The following is a 17,622-nucleotide window of genomic DNA, read 5'->3' on the forward strand; positions in this document are numbered from 1 at the left end:
TTTGTTTTTTTTTTAAATAGAAATAAAAATATAGCATATCAACTCACTTTGTGTGTGTACAAAACTAAAATCCCGTCGTATTTAACGTCATTTAAACATGTTTGTTGACGGAGGACAAAACATGATCAATCTATAATAATACTGGAATCAATATAAGATTTTTTTAAAAAAATAATTAAAAATTAAATGGTACCTATAAATATAAGAACTAGAATAAAATTAACACGTAATTGTATATATGTGGTCTGTAGCTCATCTCCAGCGTCAGGTGAAACACGTTTGGATGGAAGAAGCTAAGGAAACTGCATTGAACTTTCGTTTTGTCCGACTATACACTATAACCAATTATCTTGCAGTAAGTGTGATTAAAACAGAATGAAATCTTCTTCTTTTTTTTTTGACAAACAAATCTTCTTCTTCGTTCTGTCTTTTACTTTTCCCCTTTTTCTTTTCTTCCGTCGGCTTCCGTCATCAAAGGAAAAAAACAGTTACACAGTTATATATATATATATATACACAGGAATCTAATCGACACATCTTCACAAGAACCAAAAACGTGTCTCCCAAACAGCATTGTTATTATGACAAAACCCTATCGAGTCGCAAATCATATCGTCTCCAAATTCGAGATCGATATTATTTTATTAATAGTTTTAGGTTTCGTTCTATATCTTAATTGAGTGTACACCTATTTCAATCATGATTGGATATACTATTTATATTATTTCTATAATTTTATATATGTCACCAGTTAATTGTTTATAATTTCTTATATTTATTAATTATTTCTAAATTAATTAGTTATACATCAGTGATGATGACGTCACAAGAGTGATCAATCATTCAATCTACTAGAAGAGGTTGGCTCAGCTCATTTAAAAAGATTCCTAAAATATAATTCAAATCATCATCTTGAAAAACTTAAACAAATCAACCTATCTTGGAAGATCTAAACAACTTTAACTTGTCAAGCACTTTATGTTCAAATGGTATGCAGTAATTCTCTCATATGTGAGGTCATGAGATCGAGCCTTATTGAGGCAATGACATTAACTTTTTGTGCTCTCAACAGGTTGAGATCAGGATCATTCTATAAGACGAAATGTCGAGCCTTATTGAGGCAATGACATTAACTTTTTGTGCTTCAACAGGTTTAGATCAGGATCATTCTATAAGACGAAATGCTACGTTTGTCTATGAATGTTATTACACGTGGAACATATGTGAACAATGTTTCATGTAAAAAAAAAAGTGGAATAATCTCATTAGTCCATCTAGGTTGATCAACGTTGAAAAATAAAGAGTGGAATAATCTCATTAGTCCATCTAGGTTGATCAACCTCTGAAAAATAAAGAAATAAAAAGCAGATAAAGAGTGGAATAATCTCATTAGTCCATCTAGGTTGATCAACCTCTGAAAAATAAAGAAATAAAAAGCAGAAGTTTATAAAACTGACATCACATTTTTTTTCCTTTATTTTTTCAATTATTGGACAACTCGGATTAATAGAAGAGCTTATTATTATTATTATTATTTTAACAAAAAGTATCGGTCTCACTTAAACATGCCGCTACATGTATGACTTGAAAATTGAAAGCATATCTTTACAAAAGAATTCCTCATTTTTCATTCCAAGAAATAAATGTGAAATTTCACAAATGAACGACTTTTTCTATTCTTTTATGATTTGAATTTGATTCTTAAATACAAAAAATATGTAAACAAACAAGATAATTAAATTCAAAACTCATGAATTAAACAGACCTTTATATTGTTTTGATACAATGTTCAATTATTCATTATATTGTACTCTACGTACTTCTGGTATATTATATCATCATTGTTTATTTGTATATTACGTCGTTTCTGTCGCTCGTGTTTCTCTCAGAAAGATTGAGACTTCAAGCACGAAATAGGTAAACAATTCTTTTCTTTTCTTTTTATTTTATTTTTTAATTAGAGAATTCCTAAAGGATAGCAGCCATGAAATCTTATTTTATTTTCTTTTTTATATACATACATTAGATTTCTTAACTTGAACTAGGCTAATTTTACCGTTCTTACGCATTCAAAATTCTTGTTCAAAAGTTTCGGGAGGAGATAAATTGTGAGTTGCTCAACTACTCAAGCTGCCTCTCAGCTGGTTATTCCTATCATTGACATTATGCAAAAGCGATTCATCTTCACACTTTGATTAACTTGAAGAATCCAATCTCTACGAGGAAGTCAGTTTTATTAACTAGTAACAATGAAAAGCTAAAGAAATTCCGTAAACGAAGCATGATCCATGAGAATCTATTGGGAATAAGCATATTGAAAGAGTAATTTTGCACAGCTCTCTTAAATTCCATTTCTAATTTTGCCTCTTATAATGACATCGCCTTATTAGATTTTTTAGTACTCCATATTTTTTAACTGGTAAGTGGAATCAACTAATTCATATGCAACTAATGAACATAAGACACATAATGAGTGAAAATTAGGAATAAAGAACACCTCTCTAATAAATAAATTTAATAAGAGCCAACCAAGTTAAGTGTCTAAGTAGAACTAAATAATGTCGGTGTAATTGTTTGTTAAAATGAATGGTTCATATTATTTTGATTTTAATATTTTTTTTCATAAGGTTCGAACCCATCCCAATCAAAATTGACATAATTATTAAACATATACTATGAATATGTAGTGTATTAAAAAATATAATATAAACTTTAATATGAGCTTTGTTCAATTAATTAGAATCACGCATTGAGCATTAATAAAACGGTACACATAATTTACAGTATATATTCAACACAGATGAAAAACTATGCATATTATCATTGTCTTTTTGAAGGTGCACTGCACCAAAGCACTAAAATTGCAATGAAGCACACCAGGGGACTAAATCAAATCAAGAATTTTTTTTTATGGCGGAAATGGCAACAAGAGGAAGCATGGGTCATGCCAATTAATAAGATTTTAATTGTGTTGCAAAAGCTATGCTTGGGTACTATCCAGTGAGGGTGCTTCCCTCTAAAATTGCTATTGTACCAGTTAATTCAACATTTCTGACACAGCTCATAGTTATGTATTCTTGAAATATTTACTTTTATAAAAAATTTGATAATCTTTCATAGATATATGCCAATATATCAAATAATACTTTGATAAATTCTAAAACCCTAATTTAATACACATTAGGTATTAGACTATTCGCGCAATGCGCGTGTGATAACTAGTTTTACAATAATAGAATACACAATTGTTGAAAAATGAGCTAAATTGGCATTTAGAGGTTATTTAGTACTTTCCCTCATTTAAATTCTCGTGAAAATATTTCCATGAAATATATTTGATAGGAATAACTTTACAAAGAAAATTAATTAATATGTCAAAAAAAATAATTAATATGTTTGGTCTTACACTGAAAACATGAGAACTGAATTACCTAGAAAATTAAATAAGATGTTTGGTTCGATTAAGCTTTCATATGAATTTTTTTTTGAATCTCTAATATATATATATATATATATATATATATATATATATATATATATATATATANATATATATATATATATATATATATATATATATATATATATATATATATATATTCTTACTATGTACAAATGTAAAAAAAAAAAAAAGTAATAATTGTGAGTTTAATAAATCACTTGTAAATTAATAAATCTTATTCCAAAAAATTATAGTCTGCAACAAGAATATTCAAAATACAAAATAGTATGTATGTAAGGAAGTGTTGAGATTGATAAATTTCTTTGATAAACAGTGATGGTCAAAGAGACAAATTTCTTATATTTATAAGACAATTTTAACTTGGGGTGTAGATTCCCATTCACCTGAAAAAGAAATCCTACCCCCTTATGTGTGATTTATTTCCCTTGATGTCATTGAATTAGATTCCCACTGACCGAACAAATTTTCCTAATTCAAAGAGTATACCAAAGGTGAGAATAATTTTTACTTTTTAAATTCTCAGGAAATTTTGAACTTTTTTGGCTACTAAATTCATTCTTAAAGTTGTTGTTTTGTGATATAATTTTTAGTAGAGTCCATTTTTTATATGGGTTAGTTCAAAGTATATTCAGATTCTCCAAGTTGAAATGATGAATTTGATATATTATACGCTCAAAATGAATAATAGGTGAATGAGAAATTGATTCTCAAAGTGTACTTATTTGAGTTGTGAAGACTTTTAAGTAGTATTTGGTCTACATAAAAAAGAAGTAGTTATTAACTTTTAAGTAGTACTTGATCTTACCTGGGGCATGGTCTTCACCTTGTTATGGACCTATATATATAGGCACACGTACACTCGAGCCTAAGTTTGAACGTTGACTTTTTAAAATCAAAATTAGTTGTACTCATTAAGATAGCATATTGATATCAACCACTCGACGGTGTGAGAGACATCCTGGATCGTAATGCAAGAAGTATTTCTACTAGAAAAATTTACTAGCTCTTTCGGACCTTCCGGTCCCTCCTTTACACCAAAAAAAAAAAAAAAAAAAAAAAAAAAAAAGCATATTGATATTGTTACAAGAGGTTCACTTTTCTTTTTTAGGTTCATCACATAACCATGAATTTGAGCATTAATAAAATGCAACTTCTAGATATATGTACTTTTTTACATAAAGAGAATTAAATTTGAGATATTATAAAGAGAACTTTACAATTATGAAAAAATAAAGAGATCTTTACATTTATACAATTGAATCCTAAAATTTTTAGGAATAATTATTAACGAATGACATGTCATTCGGAAAGGTAATAAGTGTGCTATTTTTAATCTGAAATAAAATTTCGATTGGAGTATTATAGTCATATAGTGCTTACTGCTTAGTCCCCCAACCAGACAGTTTGGACTTTGGAGGATCAGCTTTGGGTATCCAAACTTTAGAAATTAGGATCTAGGTGATCTATTTTTATTTTTATTTTTTTTCTCTCTCTTTAATGTTATTTAAAAAAAAAAATCTACAATAAATTTCTCTTTAACCTTACGATTTCGTTGATCCCAATGAATTATTTGTCCTTTTCCTGGTGATGACACAAGATTTTAGATAAGAGGAAAAAATTGGCGTACATATAATTGAGATGTATGTAACTTAAAATTAAATTTCATAATGTAGTACGAGCTAAAAATTGACTAGTCACGCACTCACTACACCTGTTATGTCATTTTACATTCCAACAAAAATAACAAAACACGAAACTATTTGGTGGGAAAGGAATTTAACAAGAGAAATGATAAATTACTAAATCATGTGAGACAAAGATATTAAGTTTTCACCAACCATGCACATACAATTATTGGATAACGGAATCGATTGAAGGAATAAAATAAAAAAAAAATTGCACCAAAAGAAAAACGTTGTAAGTACCGATCAAATTTAATAAACAAAACACTAAAGATTAGAGAAATTGACGATTAGCCGATTAGGAATTCTCGTAGTACATTAATTTATGTTCTTATCAATTATTTATGTTTACTAGAGGATTGGTGGGCCAAATTAAATCCTCCCATCATTGAAACATTATGCTGATGGTTATGTGAGACACTGATAAACATTTGATTCAGATAATTTAATAATGCTTAAAAGGAGAAAAAAAAAAGAAAATTTTAAGTTTATACATACATACATACAATATATAAAAATAATAATGTGGAGAATGTTGATGTGGGTGAAGAACAATATAATATAATAAGAAGAATTTTATGATATATTATAACATGCTTTAGTTTGTAAGAAAGTTTTAAAAGATCATAGAAAATTTGTAACAATGTATTTAATTTATAATTTCAGTGACTTTTGTAGACTTTTTAAAATATAAAAGTTATAATAGTTTATGAATATGTTTTACATAGACTTTGTAGAGTTATACAAAATTTTAAAAAGTTTTGAACAAATATTTAAAAGTAATTATTTTAAAATTAATAATTTTAAAAATTATATTAACAAAAGTCATCACTCATATCGCTGTAGCAATCAAATCAAAAAGATGAATGGGAATTTTTTTTTGCGGCAACGACATTCCAAAATTATTATTTAAGTTGAATTGAATTGAAATTATATTCACATCCAAACAAAAAATCCACAATTATTATATAAAAAGTAGATGTTTAAATATATATCATTTTTTAATAATATTAGTTGGTGATGAAAGGGAAGATCGAAATAGAGAATTGTTAGAATATAAGGCGAAAACGATAATTTGCCAACTTGCACTAGCTAATCAATGAACAGTGAATCAGAGTATAAATAAATAGAGAGTTAATTCCAATAATGGTCCTCCGATTATGTTGATTTTTCAAAATTAGTCCCCGATTTTTATTTTGGACAATTTAGGTCCCTTGACTTTCAAATTTTTTCCAATGTTGGTCATTTCGTCAAATTTTGGTTAAATTGAGGTCAAATGAAGGGGTAAAATTGTCCGTTCACTTGTATACTCGTATTTCTTCTGTCCTATACGATATATATATGAATATAATATCAGTCGAAGAGACATTGAATGAGATTATATGACTTCGATTGAGACTTCGACTGAGATTATATTCATATATACAGCGTATAGGATAAGAGAAATACGAGTAATAATACACTAAACATGTGAACGGACAATTTAATCTCTTCATTTGACCTCAATTTAACCAAAATTTGACGAAAGGACCAACATTGGAAATAATTTGAAAGTCAAGGGACCTAAATTGTCCAAATTAAAAGTCAGGGACAAATTTTGAAAAATTAACATAGTCGGAAGACCATTGCTGGAATTAATTCAATAAATAGAGGGGTTCAAGTGTGAATATACTCTTACGTCAATAGAAAATGTTAGATCTGAGCCGTTAATCAAATATAGATCAACGGTTCAAAACAATGAAAATTAAAAAAGAAAAAAAAAAAAAGCCTCGTATGCCGGAGAGAACTTGGATTGCGTTGGGGTTGAGTGCTTTCAATTGGCTTTCATTATCATCACTATCGTCACGGTTTTTGGAGTTCTTGTTTCTGTAGTTCTGGCCAGGGCCATTCCAATCAAAATAGGGGTCCTGTGTAATATTCTAATTTGGTCTCTCTTTTATATGCTTTAGTCATGCTTAGATGCAAAATCATATACCAAACTTTTGATATTAACCTTTTCCGAAATCTCATTTTCAATTGCAATTAAAGTTAATACATTGGCTCTCTCTTACAATGTAAGATACTTGATCGCAATTAAATTTTCAACAATTTCAACATTGAATTTTTTTATTCTATTTTTGTAATGGCAATAGTAATTGAAATAGTCGATTATTCTTTTTTTTTTTATGCTTCTCGAACCCAACCCAAATAGATATTTTCTAGAAAATATAATTATAAAATCCTATTGATACCAAAAAAAAAAGTTATATAAAATTATAGATATATGAAAATCTTATTGATGTTGTTCAATAAATAGTAAAAAATAAATAAAACTTATCAAATTATGTATTACCATAATTAATTGATGTTTTGCAATTTTATCGTTTGAGACTTAAAAGAGTTGAAGAGATGCCAAAATCAAAATTACAAACTTGTTTGAAAACCAAAATTACCCCAAAATCAAAATTACAAACTTGTTTGAAAACCAAAATTACCGAAAAATTGTTATTACAAACTTGTTTGAAAACCAAAATTACCGAAAAATTGTTGACTGACTTCCGATCTTCGAAGAACTTGCCAAATAACTTGCCCTTACATATGCTAGGATTATGAATTTATTCCAAAATCAAAATTACAAACTTGTTTGAAAACCAAAATTACCCCAAAATCAAAATTACAAACTTGTTTGAAAACCAAAATTACCGAAAAATTGTTATTACAAACTTGTTTGAAAACCAAAATTACCGAAAAATTGTTGACTGACTTCCGATCTTCGAAGAACTTGCCAAATAACTTGCCCTTACATATGCTAAGGTTATGAATTTATTCCAATTTATCTCTATGTCAACCTTCCATAACCATACCCAAATTGCCCTGCCTATTTCTAATCATGCTCAAATTAACAACTTTCATTCTTGTTTATATTCGATGCTTTCAAGTGTTTCGACCCCAATTTTCATGTAAAATTTTTACATAAAAAATACTACTATATCTAATATACATATATTTATTTTATTTTTTTACAGTTGGCCCCCCAAATTTTGGGGACCCTGTGCAGTGGCACTGGAAAAACATGCTCAAGACCGGTCCTAGTTCTGGCGGTCAGTACTAGGAAGTTTTACAAGGGTGATATATATAAGAAGTTTTGGGAGAAGGCAAATTGTAAAAAATAGCACTTTAAAAGGAAAGCCACACACCTCAAACTTTAGACCGGCGCACTGTGTCTATATATAGGTGCACGCTCAAGTGAGAATGGTTGCCTAGGAGAGAAATCATAATCACCTACAGTCGTCCACGTGTCCATATTCAACGAGTCAGATGTAATTTTTAAAAACAACGCCGTAACATTTTTATAAATAACTCGAACTTTTGAGCAAGTAAAATGTGTTACAAATATAAGTAACTGGTGCCAGTTTGCAAATAAAAATTGCAAGTAAAATCAGTTACAAGTGTAAGTAATTTATCTTGATAATATTCATGACCCTAATGATAAAGTTTTTCACATAGGTGCACTTAGTGATAACGTTTGGTGCAACTTGTGATAACGTTATGTGCATTTAATATTGATGCTTAGTTACATTTTATTTGCACTTGTAATACATTTTACTTGCACTTAGGTGCACTATATGAAACTATTACTTGCACTTTTAACACAATTTACTTATACTTTGATGAGTTAATTCCACTTTTGGTCCTAGACTTATAGTGGCTTTGACAATTTTAGTCCTCCATAAAAAATTTTGCCACATTTTGGACACTCTTATTGTGACATGGACAATTTTGGTCCTCCGTCTATAATTCTGTCAATTGACTGTGTAAATGGGGGGTACTTTTGTCAATTCAGCGCACTATCTCCTTCACTGCATTAATGCCTTCCAGCTGTGTCTGCAATCATGAAAACCCACTTAGTGTCCATGCTCATTTTGGGTCAAGAATCTTTCAATCTTGGGTTTTCAAAAAATCATCAATATTTTTTCAGGACCCAATAAATCAGCTTCCAAATTCTTCTCAGCTAAGTTTACACAAGATATTAACTTCCAAATTCTTCTCGTACCTGTCGTTCTTCCTCTCTGTGAAGTCCTGCTTGGATGCGCCGCCGCCGAAGAGGAATTTCTACCAAGGGGGTTGGCATCTTTGGGAAGCGGCGACGGAGCAGCCGATTCTGGCTCTAGCCTCGCATTGTTGAATGTTTTGGTTCTCGCAGGCCCTGTAAGCGGATTCCCATGAAACTGGGTTTTTGAATGGCAGAGTGAATTGGCTGGCACTTGGGTTGTCTTTCAGGTCGATCCGAATTGGTCCTCGGAGCAACGGGACCAGGCGCTTGAATGGAACGAGAATATTGGCTGGTGAATACTCGATTACTCGTTGGCATATGTTGGCGGTGACTCCGGCGGTTTGGACCAAAATTATAGTGAAAGTTTATCACCGGTGTTACTATACTCGATTACTTTTGACTATAGGTGATAAAGTTTCAGTATCTAAGCTTTAACGTGTGCAAGTATGCCACGGTAGTACAAGACCAATTCGTATTACCAACGCCGCTGTCGAGGAAGTCCTCCAACTGTTTATGCTCTTGCGGTGGCGGGTCGAGGAAGTCCTCCAACTGTTTATGCTCTTGCGGTGGCGGCGGAGGCTGCCATGTTTTCAATCCAATATACAAAATGCCCTCAATTCAACTACCCAAACTACCCAGATCCAAAATTAATGTACAGAGTGGTGGAAGCAAAAGAAGAGAAAGAAGAGAGATGATGGTGCGGGGTGGAAGCAAAAGAAGAGAAAGAAGAGAGATGATGGTGCGGAAGCATTCTTGGTCGGCGGTGTCCCAGACCTGCGCGAAAGAGGAGCAGTGGCAGCTTTCTTGGCCGGTGCGAAAGAAGCCATTAATGTAGTGAAGGAGATAGTGCGCTGAATTGACAAAAGTAACCCCCATTTACACGGTCAATTGACAGAATTATAGACGGAGGACCAAAATTGTCCATATCACAATAAGAGTGTCCAAAATGTGGCAAAATTTTTTATGGAGGACTAAAATTGTCAAAGCCACTATAAGTCTAGGACCAAAAGTGGAATTAACTCTACTTTGATGATCAATTATTTACGAAAATGCATATCACCGTGTTTTTAAAAAATCAGTGTTTCTGATCGGTTAGATTTGGACACGTGAGCAACTATGACTTGTTCTTAGTTCTCTCCTGGGCTACCCTTCTCACTTGAACGGCCTCCTATATATATATATATATATATATATATATATATATATATATATAAAAGATCAAATGAGAACTGATTTTTAAAAAATACGATTACTTTTTTGTAAATAATTGAACTTTGAAGTTCAAGTATATTGCGTTAAAAGTGCAAGTAATGGTTTCCCTATTAGTTTATGCTAATAATTTTCTTAATTTGCACAGATGGATGTGTAAATTACAGATGCACATCACTAAATTCTAATGGTCAAGATTAAATTACAGCTCTTACTTGGGGGCATGATTCTCATAGGAGTTGAACCCTATATATATAACGATGAAATAACTGAAACAATATACATAGTACATAATTAGAAAAAAAAACAATATTAAACCATAATTATAAATTAAAAAAAAAAAAACTAAGATATAGTCTTAAAAAAGTGATTGAGTAGTTGATCAGGATTCGTGTACATTAGGTTACCTTACAGTGTTGCAAGAAATGTAGTTTTTACTGAAACTGTGTTGAATGCTTGAGATGGCAAATAGACTGGCTTCAGCAACTCAGCTCAACATGCATGTAAGGAGAAAGGCTGTACAGGCAAACTGTATATATAAAAGAATGAAAGTCATTAACTCATGATTAAAAGAAGTGAAAAAGATAGATGAAACTTTGAACTCAAACGACCCATCAACGAATAGAAATATATAAAAGCAATTAAGAATTGGAATGTATGACAAAATAAATAAATAAAGAAATATCAACACAAAACAGTAATATTATAATTTGCCCAGTAAATGTTGTCACATCGATCCACAGCAAAACTGTATGAATATGACAACTACATGCTGCAATCCATGTTTAATCGGAGTGTTAATTAAGCATAATTACGTTCAAGTAAAATATAATTGATCGAATATTTCAATTTTTTTTTNTTAATGTACAGAGTGGTGGAAGCAAAAGAAGAGAAAGAAGAGAGATGATGGTGCGGAAGCATTCTTGGTCGGCGGTGTCCCAGACCTGCGCGAAAGAGGAGCAGTGGCAGCTTTCTTGGCCGGTGCGAAAGAAGCCATTAATGTAGTGAAGGAGATAGTGCGCTGAATTGACAAAAGTAACCCCCATTTACACGGTCAATTGACAGAATTATAGACGGAGGACCAAAATTGTCCATATCACAATAAGAGTGTCCAAAATGTGGCAAAATTTTTTATGGAGGACTAAAATTGTCAAAGCCACTATAAGTCTAGGACCAAAAGTGGAATTAACTCTACTTTGATGATCAATTATTTACGAAAATGCATATCACCGTGTTTTTAAAAAATCAGTGTTTCTGATCGGTTAGATTTGGACACGTGAGCAACTATGACTTGTTCTTAGTTCTCTCCTGGGCTACCCTTCTCACTTGAACGGCCTCCTATATATATATATATATATATATATATATATATATATATATATAAAAGATCAAATGAGAACTGATTTTTAAAAAATACGATTACTTTTTTGTAAATAATTGAACTTTGAAGTTCAAGTATATTGCGTTAAAAGTGCAAGTAATGGTTTCCCTATTAGTTTATGCTAATAATTTTCTTAATTTGCACAGATGGATGTGTAAATTACAGATGCACATCACTAAATTCTAATGGTCAAGATTAAATTACAGCTCTTACTTGGGGGCATGATTCTCATAGGAGTTGAACCCTATATATATAACGATGAAATAACTGAAACAATATACATAGTACATAATTAGAAAAAAAAACAATATTAAACCATAATTATAAATTAAAAAAAAAAAAACTAAGATATAGTCTTAAAAAAGTGATTGAGTAGTTGATCAGGATTCGTGTACATTAGGTTACCTTACAGTGTTGCAAGAAATGTAGTTTTTACTGAAACTGTGTTGAATGCTTGAGATGGCAAATAGACTGGCTTCAGCAACTCAGCTCAACATGCATGTAAGGAGAAAGGCTGTACAGGCAAACTGTATATATAAAAGAATGAAAGTCATTAACTCATGATTAAAAGAAGTGAAAAAGATAGATGAAACTTTGAACTCAAACGACCCATCAACGAATAGAAATATATAAAAGCAATTAAGAATTGGAATGTATGACAAAATAAATAAATAAAGAAATATCAACACAAAACAGTAATATTATAATTTGCCCAGTAAATGTTGTCACATCGATCCACAGCAAAACTGTATGAATATGACAACTACATGCTGCAATCCATGTTTAATCGGAGTGTTAATTAAGCATAATTACGTTCAAGTAAAATATAATTGATCGAATATTTCAATTTTTTTTTTTAAATTTTGTGAGCTGCTATATATGCTCATATTTAGTTATTAACTCTAATTTTTCGTGTCATTGAAACAAAATATAATTGATAAAATAATATTTCATCATAATGACACAATTGATGGTCAGAGATTTTACCATAAATATAACCGAAAAAAAACAGCTTTTGTTGTAAAGTGGTTTTCAAAGGATTCGTCATGATCCCATGCAGCAGCTTCCAGGAAGGACAACCATCCCCTACAAACTAACGAAATATCCTCATTTCAATCCAAACTAATTGAAAGCCACATATTCACTAAACTCCACAAAAATCATTTCTCCTCTTATATATATATATACACACACACAATCACCCACCTCTCTGCTCTGATAAGCTCCCAAAACCAAACAAAAAACATTTTAGCCGTCTACAACCTTAGCTTTTTCCTTCATCGTTGCTGCTGCGGTCGTACTGTTCGTACCACTATCATATCCTTCTTTTTTTTCTTCTTCTTCTTCTTTTTACTGTCATGGCTTCAGGAGCAAATATTGATCACGATCCATATGTATTCGAGGATTTCTTCCCATCAATGATTCGGAGATTGGGATCAGAAGGGTTCATGGGGGAGCTATGCAACGGGTCAGTGGAGATGCATATTTATTACTCCGTATTTTATAGTTTAACCAAACGTCAAGGGGTCAATCCTTGAGTTTGAATATGAATCAGCCTTAAATCTCCAGGCCAGTCATTTATCTATCCCACTTGAGGTGTTGTCTCTTGATTTTGAGTATGAACCGACCAGTTTAAATCTTCAGGCCAGCCATCTATCTATCCCACATGAGGTGTCTACAATTCAGCAAGGGAAAAATCTTGGATTACACCCAAAAGAATAGTTTAATATGAGGAATCTTTTAAGTTTATTATTTTATAGTTTAACCAAACGTCAAAGGGTCGATCCTTGAGTTTGAGTATGAACCAGCCTTAAATCTCTTGGCCAGCCATCTATCTATCCCACCTGAGGTGTTATCCCTCGATTTTGAGTATGAACCAACCAGTTTAAATCTTCAGGCCAACCATCTATTTATCCCACATGAGATGTCTACAATTCAGCCAGGGGAAAATCTTGGATTACGCCCAAAAGAATAGTTTAGTATGAGGAATCTTTTAAGTTTATTATTTTATAGATATGTGCTAATAATGGGGAATTGAACAACAGGTTCTACTTGCTGATGGATGTGAGCACGGGGCTGATAACGTTTGAGAGCTTGAAGAGGAACACAGTTCTGATGGGGCTAGAGGATCTGAGAGATGAAGAGCTGATATGCATGCTAGCAGAAGGGGATTTGGATGGGGATGGGGCTCTGAACCAGATGGAGTTTTGCATACTCATGTTTAGGTTAAGCCCTGGATTGATGGATAGTCCCAAGAAGTGGATAGATGACTATGGAGTAATCCATATGCAACCCTAGCTAATTCATCATTTGGTTGGTGGTGCATGTACTACTACTTATTTCTTTTCATTTCTTACTTCTTAATTATCATATTATCTGATCTCTAATAATCAATGTTAATAATCTTCCTTTAAATACTGCCTACTGAACCAGTGAACTAAGCTCGTGTATGCTTAATTTGATTAGTAGTATAGTGAACATTATACTAATAATGTTCAAGTGTGAAGAAGTTCATTATGTAGTTTGATTGTAAGTTACATCTTATTTAAATAATAAATTTGAATTTAAATTTTCAATCCCCGTCACTCATCAAATCAGCAAAAATTTATTCGGTATTTGTGCAAAATGATTTAAGTGTAATTCTTGGAGTCGGTGGCTTTATTTGGTGGACAACTTGTGAATTTCATGTCAATTTTTAGAGAGCTGTCCTGAATAAGACCTGACTAAGACAGGAATATAATTAGCTAGTTATACCCCGTAGAATACAAATCAATACTACTATACTAGTGCAATACTACACAAAAAAATAAAAATAAATCAATCAATTAATTACTAGCAATTTCAAGTAAATAAATAAATACAGGCGCACTAGTGTAACTACAAATTAGTACTATGTGGATATAGTCAGGTGATTTCATTGGCCCCTACTTAATGTCTTAATCGTTATTCTTCCCGTTCGCACAATATATGTACGTAAATTGTTTGCTTAATACTGAGCCCTTTAATTTATTGTCCCTATTTGATGGATGGTTTTTCTTTTCTTTTTTTGGGTTTTAAATGAATAATAATCTAGCAACATAAATGCGTGATTATTTATACAAATTTATATGTACATTATATTCTTCATGTTACTTCTTAATAAAAAAAATTATTCTGTTTAAAATAATTAAAGTCATTTTTTTAGTCTCCAATAATAATAATAATAATAATAAATATATATATATATATATATATATATATATATATATATAAAACTTTTTTCACATTTCTTGTTTTTCCATTTCCATGCAACCTAGATCAGAGAGCATATATAAAAGACAAGGTCTAGCTAGCTAGGTAGCTTGTACTGTGTTTCAATGAATATTATTTGTATTTACAATATTATAAAATTTTCTTATTTTGCTATATATAGCTATTATGTTTTACCATATTAGGAAAATAAAGAAGAAAATAATTACAAGCACAAAGTAAATTATTCAATTTTGTAGACCATCAATATCATATCATTTAGTCAATTTGAAGGGGTTTTCATTTAAATAGAACATCCACTCTAAATAAATTCTACTTGAAAAGTTTCATTTTCATGTGAATGCCGAAAGATTGTATAGCACATGCATGCATTTACTTAAGTGTGTCGTCTACTCTTTAACGGTACTATGCATGCGTATGATGCTTACAATTTTGTCACCAAACCTTAATGCCAAAATAGCTGTAGGGTTGAAATTAAATGTACAATATGGTACAACGTAATCTATCGACACGGATAATGCATGCCCCGAGTAGTCATACTATATGCATAGTTATTATCAGCTATGGATCCAGAATTTTTTTTGGGCGGGAGTGAAAGATTAAAACAAAAGATATAGTTTGAAAAATAAAAATGAAACACTTGGAAGTATAGACGTAAATATTGTTGGATATGGGCGAAAAATCAAAACACATCAAAAGTTTATAAAAAAAAATTTATAAATAAATATGAAACATAATTAATTTGATAAAATATTTCGAATAGAAAACACATTATAAATCACACATCTCACTATTAATATAAGAGAAGTCTTGCACATCTTATATACTCTAAAGAATAAAATGAAAATAAACGCCTTTGGCATTTCCTACATTAAGGGCATAACTTACCATCTTACCTAACTCATCTTTTGATTACTTATATGTTGTATCTGTATATTTTATTTATAAGTAAGCATGTACTTTATATATGTATATATACAACACACAAGGGGCTATTATATATAGTGTTAGAAAATCATGTGGTCCTCATTCTTCCAAGACAAAGTCTGGACAAAACACCACCATATTTTCCCTTCTTTTTCTCTTATTATTCATACAATTGCCTATTTTTCCTCCTTTTTTTCTTTGTATAAATAGGCTCATGGAATAGCATTACAATCATCCCATCATTACAAGATTTGTCCTTTCATTACATTTACCTCCTTTTCCTCTTCATTGTAATATCTTCTCAATTTTGTAATATCATATTTTGTTATTTTTATATTTTCCCTATTATTTAACTTCTCTATAGTTCTCAATTGTTTGACTATTCACTTCCGCATTATTCCGCTATATTCCTAACATATAGGGATGAGGTGGGGGAGAGGGGGAGCAACTTCCCCCACTGTGATCCGCCCCTGGTTATTGTTCATGCAATGCGCGTAAAAAGGTTATCCAATAATGCTATTATTTATATATAGTATTTTTTGTGTAAAAATATTTAAAGATTTATTGTTAAAAAAATTTACATATTTGATAAAGAAATAGATTAATGCTTATATTAATTTCAACACATTAATGAAATTTTAGAATGGACAAGGTAAGCCATCTCCAATTAACACACCAATACACGAATTTGGTACAAAACTTCCTCCAAAAGAACACAACTAATTGGTGTACTTAAAAAAATTAATTAAAAAAAATTGTTTTGCCCGGCCTTCTTTTTCTTTTTAAATTTCTTTTATATTCCCATTTCATTTTTATATATTTACACAGTTTATTAAATACTTCAGTTTAACATTTTTATTATTAAACATATTATTATAGAGTTTCAAAAAAAAATACATTAAAACGTTTAAAGCAAGACTTATATATATATATATATATATATATATATATATTAAAAATTAAAAAATATATATAACATAATTTCAAACAAATTGTACATTCGAAATTAAATAACTAAAGTAAAAAAATAAATAAATTATGAGAATACAAATTATGTTAATGTATATATGATTAAAATTTCGTGTAGAATTTAGTATAAATAGGTTAAAGAAGAATACAATTTAGCGTAATAATATACTGAAAAGTTATGCTACACAAGATAAGTTTGAAAGCCTTATAAGGTCAAAGAAGAAGAAGAAAAAGAATCTTATGGGGCTGTGCCTGAAATTCCAATCATTTTAGGGACACGAATAGTCATAATTTGAGAGATGAGAAGAATAGTCGTAATCACATTAAAGTTCTATTTAAAATAAAAGTATTTTAATATTCTCCTTCCTTTTCATACACAATAATTAGCCTCAATTTGTATATTTCTTTCACACGAGTCCTTATATTGAATCATTGATTATTGAATAATTTACAATATAATGGGATAATAAATTAAGCAGTGAGATTGCATATGATTGATAGCCACATATATACATGAATTGATGAGATTAGTAGCCACATCAATTGGTGAGCACTTATCAACTTTTGATTGATGGAACGTTGACTCTGAAGCTTTGGCCATATTTTATTAGTTGTTGGACATATACAAATGAATTAATTAAGATTCAATAAAAATGACACAATATTTATGAACACAACAATCAATTATTGTTGTTCGAATTTCAAATGT

At 30.6% G+C, this 17,622-nt stretch overlaps 1 protein-coding gene across 1 annotated transcript; it reads left to right on the plus strand.

The window, feature by feature from the left end:
• The first annotated feature begins 12,988 nt into the window (after nucleotides 1-12,988).
• LOC116023200 (calcium-binding protein KRP1-like) lies at nucleotides 12,989-14,344 on the plus strand. The gene is made up of 2 exons (XM_031264186.1): nucleotides 12,989-13,236; nucleotides 13,814-14,344. Exons 1-2 carry the CDS (start codon nucleotides 13,127-13,129, stop codon nucleotides 14,064-14,066), a joined length of 363 nt encoding a protein of 120 aa, XP_031120046.1. The 5' UTR covers nucleotides 12,989-13,126; the 3' UTR covers nucleotides 14,067-14,344.
• The last annotated feature ends 3,278 nt before the right edge of the window (nucleotides 14,345-17,622 follow it).

This window comes from Ipomoea triloba, chromosome 6 (assembly GCF_003576645.1).
Source record: "Ipomoea triloba cultivar NCNSP0323 chromosome 6, ASM357664v1".
Taxonomy (NCBI): domain Eukaryota; kingdom Viridiplantae; phylum Streptophyta; class Magnoliopsida; order Solanales; family Convolvulaceae; genus Ipomoea; species Ipomoea triloba.